Raw genomic sequence first — 11,771 nt, forward strand, 5'->3', positions numbered from 1 at the left:
AAGTCCCTCTTCTCCTCTGGAAGTTCGTTTCGCTGATGGATGTGTGTTGCTACAGAGGATCCAGGATTTGCTGGTGCTGCTGTTGGGGGAATGTCAGCCTGGGGTGATTTCTCTGATATGAGATGTCTTGGGTGTAAGTTACCTCCTTTGCCTTACTGCTCGCAGGGGTAACCACACGGTGTCTTGTGGCCACTGCTGACAACAAGATCAGAAACACGTATTGCTCTGGGTATAATTTCTAGGGCACACAGGCAACTTCTGGCTGGCTGGAGTCCCTATATAAATATACCCATGATCTGTCCATAATCTATACCACAGGCAAAATTAAGCTAGAGTACACTTGACTCAATGGAGCAAGTCAACAAACACATCTTCTCACCACTTCTTGGGGCTGTATACCATTTAACCCATGGTCCCTCACCTGCTGGGAGGGCCCCATTCCACTGGAAATCAGCTTTCCACCTGAAATAGCCCCATGGACCTGTGCTTGCGCCAGCAGAGGCTGAGGATTGATGCCCAAGGAGACATCCGTGGAGGAGAGTGACTTATTTTCTGAAGAGACGGCTCTAGCCTGGTAGGAGGTAAAGGGGAAGGGAAAAGGGATTTTGCTTTGCTTTGTGGCTGATCTTTGCCCCCCCTCCTTTGATTCTGAGTACAACCAACCACGCTGGAGCTGTGTCCTCTTAGCTACCGTGGGGGGAAGAGAAGGAGAAGGGACTTTGCAAAGGAGCAAGCTAAGTGCACGTGGTGGGTTCAGATGCTCTCCACACTTCCTCCGTGCAGGTCCTGTCTTCTCAACGAGCATCTCTGGGCCACCTCAGTGCCCAGCTCCGCTGCTCTACCCTGCCACCAAGACCAGCTGTGGGTTCCGTTTGCTCCTGTTCCCTCTGCTCCTCTTTGGCCTCTTTTTTGCCCAGCCATCAGGCGGAGAGAGCCCTGGCGTTGCCCAGTCCTCTCTCTTTCTCCCCCATCCTTCCCTCTTCTCCCCCCCTTCAACACAGCGAGAACCGGCGGGAGTTGATGTTCATCTTGGTGACCCCGATGAGCTTGAGCGGCGTGGAGAGGCTGAAGGAGCTCACGAGGGGGAAGTCACAGAAGAGGTCGGAGAGCTCATCCCTCTCCTCCAGCTCGTACGTGGCGTCGTTGAGCATGCGCTGGTGCAGGTGGCAGGTCTGCTCGATCTTCAGCTTGTTGATGTCGCTGCGGAGGCGCATGAGCTGCCTCGCCAGCTGCTGGTCCTGCAGGCGCATTTCTGCCTGAAACACAAGACGGAGGGTGGGGAGGGAAGAGGGTATTGGCAAGGGGACAGCAAATTTCCTCATTGTGCAGCTCCCTGCTAGAGGCTGCACCGAATCCTTGGAAATGTAACTAGAGATGCTACACCATTGCAAAGAACTGGGACGGACAGGGGTCTTCCGAGCCTGCAGTGCATCCCAGTCAAATACTGGTTTAGGACGGTGAATTTTTAGCATTCAGGAAGTCTGAGACTACTCAGGTTTTCAGGAGCACCTGGAAACTGGAATTAAAACCAGCCATGCCAAGGCTGTTGGCTGGGTATCTGTCAGTGCAGGCTTCAGAGCCTCCATCTCAACCTTAAGCAAAGCCCAAATTAATTTTGCTCATAAGGGAGCAGCCACAGTGAGAAGGAGCAATTAGAGGGGGAAAGGACCAATTAAAAGAACCCCAGAGAACCAATCCCCAACTACTTGGCCTTGGCAGGGTTTCCAGCCTGCATAAATCAGAGCTGGTTCACGACAGCCAGGAACGTGGTCCTCCACATCCCCCGTGGCTTATCTCACTGATTTGAAGTAGCTCGCGGGATGGGACCTCCACGGTTTCCCACAAGAGGGAGAACAACTATCCTGCAGGCTAATGAGCTAAGTGTTTCAGAGGTTTTTTTTCCTCCCCTGGCACCTAACTTTGGAAGGTGGAAGATTCAGAAGTGATGAAAGAAAAGAGCTGCTTTTTTTTTTTTTTTTTTAATTCCAACTCATAATTAAGCAGAGAATTTATTGCCACAGGATATTGGGGGTGATGAAGGAAGGAGGTGAACACTTGGTGCAAGAATCAGCCTTTGTCTGGGGAACAGAAGCAGGCAGAGCTAGAACAGCAGATGCCAAGAAGACAATCCCCACGTCTCACCCCAAATCCCTCCTCGCAGAAAAGCAACAAACCACAAAAGCCTCAAAGAGAGCGGTGGGAGAGAAGCTGAACAGCTCTTAGCAAACTTTGTGGCTTAAATCTCTCTGTAAGTGCTGGAAACAAGGAGGGAGCAAAACTGGCTGGAAAAGAGTCCTACATCTGCCCTGATGGGATGTCCTGCCTCTTTCTCTGGTGTTGCCTCCATCGCAGGACATGAACTGGCAGTGGAAGGAGCCTCTTGGCACCAAGGCTCCTGATTTATTTTCTCTGGGTTTTTTTTTTCCTCCCAATGTGTCCCAGGTGTGTCCTGTCCTCACCAGCTTCTCAGTGCATGAGACGATGCCCTGAGCTCATCTCCAGCTGCACTGTGGAGCTGTCCTGACCCCATCCTTCACCTCACTCCTTTCATTTGCATCACTAGTTTCTTGGCTCCCTGTGGTTTGCACAAGCTCAGAAACAGACCCAGACTACATCTGTAGCAATACATTAAATAGTGCATTACAACAAAGTCTCTCCACTTGATTGCAAGCAAGGTCCTGGCATCCTTTGAGCTGTGGCCAAAGCAATTCCCTGCAGGCACTCTTCAGGAGTTAACACAGAGGGATTCATCCTCAATAGGCATTTGGGATACAGCCAACTTGCCTGGATTTTAACAGCATGGACATGGCCAAACCATACCAGTTTGCCTACAGGCCTGAAAATGAGCTGTTTAGTTTACAAGTGCAGACGTAGCTCTGGGGAAGGGGGATAAATTTATTCCTGATCTAGTGGCTTGTACATGAAACTGCAGAAGGGAAGGAAGGAGGGAAATTTCCCCTAGGGAGGGTCCGCAGGTGGCCCTTGTATTTCTACGTGAGATCTTTCTAATGCCTGATTCATGGGCTGCTGCAACAAGGCTGTCAACCAGAGCAGTCTCGGGGCTGCTCTAGCTTGTGGCATAATCCCTCCTCCTCCAGGCAATACCTCCAAAGACACTGGGATCCCCCCTTGCAGCATTGCCAGTCTTACAGCAGGACAAAGCAGTCACCTCAGGAGGTTGAAGGGCTTGGGGGGAAGCCTGGCTCTGCTCCAGCTGTTTTCTGTGGCTGTCGGGAAGCCCTTTGCAATGCTGTGCTCAGAGCCTAAGCCAGGAGCTGACATGAGTATAATGAAAGTTAATCCAAGCCAAGCAAGGCTTTTCACACTCCTGCACCATGGAGTTACCCTGGAGGACCCTGCCTGGTGCTCTCAGCCAGTAGTTGGACTCCAGCTTGGTTGCCTGGAGAGGATTTAGTCACCTTGGTACAAATCTCAGAGTGAATCTCTCTCTCTCTCTCATGAAATCTCTCTCGAATTGTTGGCAGGGTTGTGGCCATTTGCCTTCTTCAAAAAACCACTATTTCCTTTCAGACCTCGTAGCCTGTGCCCCCAGCAGAGTAATGCCACTCGGCAGGTTTTTCTTTTCCCACATGAGTTGCAATGAAAAAAAATTAATTCTGTCGATATTTTTCCCTGTTTCACAATGAATGCTGCAACTCGACATTTTATCAGGAAGGCAATCGTGGGCATTATTGAACTGACCCTTGGTCGTTCTTTCTTGTCAGTTTATCAAGCTACACAAGAAATGTCAACAAATACTTTCATTAAATGCTTTGAGGAATGTGGAATAAAAAAAAAGCCACCACCAAAAAGGGTTTAAAAATTAATTACGAGGCCATTGTGGAGAGGGATGTGAGTTGGAGATTGCTATCTTTCCCTCGCAAGCCAGCTTTCCAGTTTTTGACTGGTTCTTACTTTCCCCAACTTTTGAGGAAGCTGTCTTGATTTCATGCAAGCTGGAAGACAAAGCTCTCCAGGGTATGTCCTTCAGGTGCTCAATCTCCAGTCACCCTTCCTTACCCCCATCGGACCTTCTGACCCTGGTGTTTGCCGAAACAGCCTCTTCCACAGCCACGTGGTCTTGTAGGGTGGGGACAACGTGGCATGGGACAAAACCACCACCCACCTACGCTGATCACCTAGTCTGTAACACCATCTTAGACACAGCCCTGCCTGGCTCTGGGGCTGACCAGGGAACCAAGGGTGACCTGCCAGATGTGCACCATCAGCCAAGGCTTTCCCAGAGGGATAAAACCCTCTTCTGTCCTCCAGAAAAGAAAGGTAGATGGGTGAGGGACAAAGCCTGGCAATGGTTGAGTGAAGGATGACGCGCACAATGAGGAGATGGCATAAGGGATGAGGGCTGTCACTGCTTGTGCCCCTTGGGAGCTTGCCTTCTCTTCCCGAGGGCTTGGGAGCGCCTTGCATGGTGACAGGTCCCATGAAGGTAGGTCCATGGGGTGTCAACTGGGCAGGGGGAAGAGCATGAAAGGCCCCACTGTGGGCAGGAAGGGTGGGCTGCTCTGCAGGGCATAGCCTCTCTCACTCTTCCCACTCATCACTGGGACTTGGCTTGAGATGCAAACACCCTGTCCTCCCTCCATGGACTTGTCCCATTAAACGCTGCTTTGTTCAAAACCACCCAGAATATTAGCAGAATTTGGGTCAGAACCCAGAAATCCTCAGTCTCCTTCCCTTTCCCCGAGGCTCCTCATGAGTACTAGAAACATTCAATCCGTCCCACGCTGAGGACCAAACCATCGCTAGAAATGATGAATGATCTCTTTTTAAAAGGAGCACTGTCGGGTCAGCAGAGCTCCACAAAGCTTCCTGGAAAGAAATGATGGGATTACAGGGGCCACATCATGGGAAGCTGTGGGTTTTCGGTTTACACAGTTCACCCACAGGGCCAGTCACCACAAAGTAACTCAATGCACCAGTTCATCCCACACACTCTGTGCAATGTCCTGGACAAACCCATGGGGAGCACCCAGCAGAAGCCGTGCGTTTTTCTTCCTTCGAGTCTCACATGCCAAATGCAGTAAGACCCTTAGGTATGTCTTGCTCGCACAAACCACTTTTTAACAAACTTTGCCTCTTTCTGCGCACCGAGCTCCAGCAGGCAAAGAGCTGCCTTTCATCTGCGTGTTTGGAGCATGCTGTTGGGATGGACAGGCTGCTGGTTTGAATTTCCTTGGGTGGGAGGGGGAACCAAACTCAGGTCCTTCCTGGCAGATGAGCTACTGCAACTGCTAGACTGAATCACAAAGCTGGACCCCAGAATTTTATGAACCCGGGAAGGATTTTCTGTTTGGATTGAGCCTCAGAGTCTCTCAAGAATGTTTAATATGGGGAGGGAGAGAAAGCTTTGGATGCATCCTTGGCTGTTGTCCAGCCTAGGTGGCTTAGCCCGAATAACTAGAAGTAGCTGAGAGTGTAGCCCAGACTTGTCTTCAAGTTTGCCTTAACCATATGGTCACAGACAGAAAGACCAATAACGTTCCCATTGCCAGCGGTCCATCTTCTCCCTGCCTTGCTATGGGGGGATGTATCAGCAGGGAGCACCTCATGGCAGGGACGTGTGGAGCTCCTTGGACCTCTTCCCAAAAGAGAAGTGTCCCATGGACAGAGTCCCAGTCTGTGGTCCATGAAGCTCAGGGTGATGGTCTGTGGAGGAACAGCTGCTCCCATGGGGATAGTCCTTTTTATTTCCAAAGGATCAAAAGAAACTTAAATCCAAACTGATGCTTTCCTAACTGAGTGCAGCCGCTTGGATTCAAGCACAGAGAAGCACAGGCCAGTTATTAGACCCTTGCCAAACACTTCAGAGAAGTCAGTTAAGTCTGTGTTTTGGTTTGAGGCTTCATCTTCAAAGGTGCTCAGATGCCACCCTGCCATGGATAATTTTAGATGCTCACACCCTTGTGGTGCAACCCGCAGCCCCAAACGAGGTATCTCATCTCCTGCAGTGCCTGGGAGTTACACACCACCAAAGTTTGGGATAACTTTGCCAGCTGACACATGGAAAGCCTGATATGGGTCCCAAATCTCACCCGGCTTCAGTGTTGACTCCCTCAGAAATCTTCATATTACCTTTCCTGAGGGAGGTAGTTACATCTGGTTTTTGTTAACTTAAGGGTGTTAAATGCTTCCAGGATTGGGAATGACGTACCTAGGACAAAGCCCACTGCCAGAGAAAAAGCCTGGCAGCTTAGCATCTGAGTGAGGTGAGCAGAGGGACATCTCAGTGGGCTTACACATGGGCTTACACAGGAGAAGAGCATACAATTTCTCAGAGCTGCAGTTACTTATCTGCTGCACTCATAAATCCACAACCACTGCATGAAACTCCCTCTCTCTCCAAAACAGGGTGGCTGCACCCAAAACAGGGTGGCTGCACCCAAACTGCCCCTTGGGGATGGCCCTGTTCTGTGATAACTCCTAAACTGTGCTCTGGTTCTAGCAATTTAACAGTAGAGGTGACCCCACTCTGGTGCCTTGCCCATGTCCTTTCACTGCTTTAAATACAAATAAAGACAAATCCTTCTTGGACCTGCTATGTAGCAGAGGGGTCCCAACACAGGCCAGTCTCCATCACCATATCCATGCTCTAAACTCCTTCTCCTCCTCTTCACCTCCCAACAACCACAGAGCAATCTGCAACGAGGCTTATGTCAACACTGTTTTGGTGCCACATCGTTTAAGTTCACTTAAGTACTTGTTCAGCCAATATCAGTATCCCAAATGGAGTTAATAACAGTTAATATTTAATAGCAAATGTCTGACCAACAGGACATAGGTGGTTTACGATTTCCCAGGAGAGCGCATCAGACATTTTTGTCCCTTTTCAAGAGTCTTTCCTGCATTCTGGCTCACACACCTTAGATTTTAGTGCCAAACACTGGTGAATTTGAGATGGAAAATGTATTTTCCTACTGGGACAAAGTCAGAACTGTCCTAAGATGTCCCAGTTCTAAGATGTCTTTGTTCTTTAACCACATTTAAGAGGAAGAGGACTTTGAGGGCTTAATTTTACAACTTGTAAAACCTGACGAATTTCAAAACCAAAGAGGAAAGTAGAGCCTGAGCAGTCTGATCCTTGGGTCTGTCACCATACCCTGGCTGGTAATGGCTTTACTTTCAGCATTGATGAAGAGCAGCCACACTTGACAGCACAAAGGCAAACACGAGGGCAAAGAAGAGGCAGGAGGAGTTGGGGAGGGAAGTGCTCCAGCCCCGGGGCGGTTCAGCACATGCTGAGTACTGCAATTTGCCCGTGCACCTACGCAGAGCCTCTCGGCACAAAAACAAGAGCAGGAGTTTGCATGTCTGAATAAATCACCTTCTCGGGGCCAGATTCTCAGCAGGTCCCAGCTGACGTGGCTGGCTGGAGCTCAGTGGGCATATGTCAGTCCTGTAAATGAGGGCCAGGACTCGGTGTACGGAATCAGGTCCTGGGACAGGTCATGTGGGGTGAAAAACCAAGAACAGCAGATGCACAGTAAGACCTTGGGTTTGTCCTTCACTTCTGAACATGAGGAGCCTGAACCTGAAGCAGAGCAGACTCTGGAGATGCAGAGGCAAATTCCTTGCAGCATTAGATGACCCCTTTTGTGTGAACTGGGAGTAATGCTTCAGATTTTACAGGTAACTTTAATTTTAAAGCTAGGCATTCCTGGACTGTTACTTGACCAAAAAACCAACCCATGCCACGGCCCGTTCTGTAGCACCATGGCCAAGGAAAAGTTTGGGCATACACATACTACTAAATTCATTTTGCTGCGTCTACTGGTTTTGGCTGGGATAGAGTTAATTCCAAAATTGGGTGGTCCCGTACAAATTGCCTGTTGGGAACCATCCCCAGCATGCGCAAACTCCTGAAGCTTTAACTGTTTGGCAGGGTGCTAACTGGTACGAGCCAAAACCATGCTGGGGCCATGCTATTGAAATAACCCAGCCTAAACTCGCTGGTAGCTGTGAAGAGGGTTGCACAGTGTGGGTGATGGAGCTGCCCACCCTGCATCGTTGTGTTTCATTCAGCAAGGACCCGGGCTGGTGTACTTCTTTCCTGGATAGAAAACTCCACATACAGCAGTTTTTGCCCTTTTGTTGGATAGATGACTCCTACATACTCTAAATTGACTTCTCATGAAGGTCTATGGAGAGTGGGGGAGAATTCACCCTGCAGCAGAGGACAGCGCGGTGGAGGCAGATTTCACCTTAATTATGACTACTGGATCATTTCTGGATGATCTTCAGAAAGCTGCCCGGGATACTCAAAACTTGCTTGGGGCAAGGCTGGGTTGCGTGGTGTTCACACATCTGTGGTCTCCTACGTTAAATCAGACCAGAAGGATTAATTGCCCAAGGTGTGGGGTGCTGGTGTCCTGCCTGGTTGCCCCAAGCAGGGTGTTGTCTGAGGGATGCTGCCCTTTCTGGCTTTGGCTCCTGCCTTAAATAAATATATAAACTTAGACGTAACCATATCCTGCTATGAAGCCTTCCTGATTGCTTTACTATCACAACATGGAGATAAACAAGGAAAAATCTTGACTGTGTCGGGATATGTGGAAGCTTGTTCATTTATTTGAAAAGAAACCGGGTTTCACCCTTGAAATGTAATGTGAAATGCATCTTTTTGTTCCAGCATCCTGTGATGTGATGGCCTCGCTGTGTTCTCGCTGTTTGCTGGCAGCTCTTACCCAACAATAGTGCCTCCAACATAGCTATTTAGCTGTGTGGTCAGTCAAATACATGCTCTCTCTTTTGGGGAAATTGTTCTAAATTACATGAGTCACGTCCAGATCCAGCAAAGACTGGTATAATTAAGAGGCAGGAAAATGGAAAGTGAGGAACAATTAGGGTTTGCTTTGCCCTTTTTCTTCTTTAATTTAAACTTCTAGTTTTCATCAGATGGTGGTTTATATACCACGCCCCAGTCTAAACGGTAGAATCGGACTCCGAGACAATTTATACTTCCATCATGGGCAGAAACTGAAAGAACAAACCAAATCTTTTAAAATCTGGGGCTCTGAGAAGGAAAATCTGCTTCTTACTGTCTTTGGGCATCTTGAGATTTGGGGTTTACATCAAGTGCACTGTGAATTTAAGATTGCATCACAGATGTAAGTACAGACCCAGATTCAGGCTTCAGATCTGGAGCTGAGATTCTCCAGAGCACTGAGTGATTTTAGGAGATCAGCTCAAAGCTCTTCCTAAAAGTCCTGGATTCCTGAAAGCACTGCACTCGCCTTCTGAAAGCCATGGTCCTGAGAAACAGCTCAACCACCAAAACTGACACCCAGAACGACCCCTGTAAATAACTTCTCTAGAGATCAATCTAGCTGGGTGTATACAGGAAGAGCAACAAAAAGTTGACAGATAAATATTATCTGCAGCAAAAGTTGCAGAGAATTTTTAAAAACTATTAGTCCTTGTTGTGCACAAGAAGCTTTCCTCAAAGACTTTCAGTGCTTATCAAAAGCAAAGCATTTGCACAGGAACATTTTCACAAGTGCCTCCGAACTGCAAGTGATGCCCCAGCCCCCTGGGACGCTGTTGCAAATATTGCTGCAGTCAATATATTGCAAATACAGTTGCAAATGCTGGCGGGACTCATAGGCAAACTTCCAATTAGGCAACAGAAACAAAGCCACATGACATGAGTTGTTTCCAGTCATGTGGGCCAAATAATAAGATTTTTAATTCCAGTAAGGAGAAGGATCACTGGGAAGCGTGGTCTTGGTGTCTGCTTGCTCCTACACTTGTAAAGAGCACGGGGACCCATTCTCCATCCCTGAAAACAGCTGCCCTGATCTGGTCATGTCCACCCTATTGACCTCGTGTGGCCTCCAGAAAAGATGTGCTGCATCCACGCTTCCTCCTGGGAATTATCCCTAGGCTGTGCTGACTCCTGAGCTGGGTTGAGAGCTGCTTGGGTCAGCACTAGTTGGCCCAGGCCAAATTTGTGCCAAAGACCATGATAGCAACACAAGATATAAAAGATGAGCTTCCAGCACCCATGTCGTGGCTCTGTGTATTTTCCTAGCATAGGTGTGACACTTTTGTCTTCCTCTCTGTGAAACTACTAGTTCATAACTACCAGAAATAAACAAATGTGTAAGATAGGGCCCAAGGTTGGGGGAGGAGGATGACAGAAATGTGGACCAGCTTCTAATGAGGCAGGAGCCAACAGACGATGAAGCTGTAAGAGCTGGATGAGGAGGGGCTCTGAGATGAGGTTCTGGCATCATGCATACAACCGAAAAAGGAATATTATTCATTAGATATTACATGGCCGGAACAAGGGGTTTCCACAACAGTTGGAAACAAAAGGAAGCACTTCATCTCACTGTGCAGAAATTACTTGGGGGAAGCAGGTTAGCACAAGACCTTATAGAGAGTTATGAGTTAAAAAAAAAAAAAAAAAAAAGAAAACGGGGGAATTAAGCAAACACTTGGAGGTTAGATCCGCTAATGACTGTTAAACGCAGTGGTCAGTGTACAATCTCCCGCTGAGGGAGTTCCTAAACCACCAACAGGCACAAGCTGCCAGGGCAGATCCAGAGGATGGATCTAGTCATGCTTCCTTCCTACAGCCCCGACGAAGCGTCTCTTCCCGATCCCCGCCAGAGACGGGCTATTGCACTAGCACTGCCTGTGTATTCATGGTGTATTCATACCTGCTGTATTCATCTGAGTGTTGAGATATAATTAGAGAAGCAGGGGAGGGAGCAAACTGCTAAAAAGTCCTAACCAGTGCAAGCTACCATATTTCCCCAGCCTGCTGGATGCCAGCAGGGATGCTGAGATGGACCCAGCTCCTCCTCTGAGGTTATGGGTGCTCTGACATTTGCCTTTTCCCTTCCCTGGGCTGTTCCTGCTCCCACCAACCATAGAAAAAGCAATGATTGATTGTTGCCTTTTCACCTGGGGCTGAAGGCAGGTGGGAACAAGGAGTCACTTGTTTCCTCATTCTTTTTTTTTCCCCCCCTCTTGAAAAAGTGTGCTGTCTAACAGGGACAGGAAACCACTTACCAGTTCTTTCCTGAGCCACGTCAAAGCTTCATCGATGCTCTCAAAGCCACCTATTCTTCCTGAGGTAAGAGTCACCTTGTCCTGGGCAGGGCTCCCATTGAGATGCATCTGCACCTTCCTCAAGGGGACAGTGTCCCCCAGGGACTTTTTGGCCTCGGTCGCCTCCTCCTCTCCCGACGGCTGGGGGCTCTTCCATGCCTGCTCCTCCAGCTTCGCCTTCCACTCCAAGTAGGACGGGCGCCTGGTCTCCAGTCTCAGCTTCTCCGTCAATGCCTTAAGGCTCCTTAGGTGGTCATCAGGAGGAGCAACACTTCCAGAGCCAGTATCTGCGCTGTCCGGAGCCTCCTCTATTTGGATTTTGGGTAGAGACATCCTCTCTGGGAGTCAAACAGCATAGGGCTGTGCTGCAAAGGGCCAGCGATGGAGGTAGGAAACCCTCAGGGCTGGACCAGCTCCCGCGGCGTGACAAACGCAGCCCCTCGGAGGACAACCACGGTGGTGGTGGCTTCTGCTCAAGCACCGTGCCGGCCCTGGACGAACACCTAGAAGAAAAGCAGAGGCTTGGTTTCCAGTTTGAGAAGGAAAAGGGTGCGAGGAGGGAGAGACTGCTCTTGCTGCAGTGGAGGGAGCGAGGGCTTTGGGAGAGGCACAGTGCCAAGGTTCTCCTGGGGAGTGTTACCTCACCTCAGCTATCTGACTGCTTTTGGGGCAGGAACAGACAGGCTCCGGCTTTT

At 49.2% G+C, this 11,771-nt stretch overlaps 1 protein-coding gene across 1 annotated transcript; it reads right to left on the reverse strand.

Annotated features, from left to right (window-relative positions):
• Positions 1-653: 653 nt before the first annotated feature.
• Positions 654-11,515, reverse strand: FAM167A (family with sequence similarity 167 member A). The gene is made up of 2 exons (XM_075049810.1): positions 11,038-11,515; positions 654-1,256 (listed from the first exon to the last, which is right to left on the reverse strand). The coding sequence occupies exons 1-2, from the start codon at positions 11,407-11,409 to the stop codon at positions 993-995; spliced, it is 636 nt and encodes a 211-aa protein (XP_074905911.1). The 5' UTR covers positions 11,410-11,515; the 3' UTR covers positions 654-992.
• Positions 11,516-11,771: the final 256 nt, after the last annotated feature.

This window comes from Buteo buteo, chromosome 17 (assembly GCF_964188355.1).
Source record: "Buteo buteo chromosome 17, bButBut1.hap1.1, whole genome shotgun sequence".
Classification (NCBI taxonomy): Eukaryota; Metazoa; Chordata; class Aves; order Accipitriformes; family Accipitridae; genus Buteo; species Buteo buteo.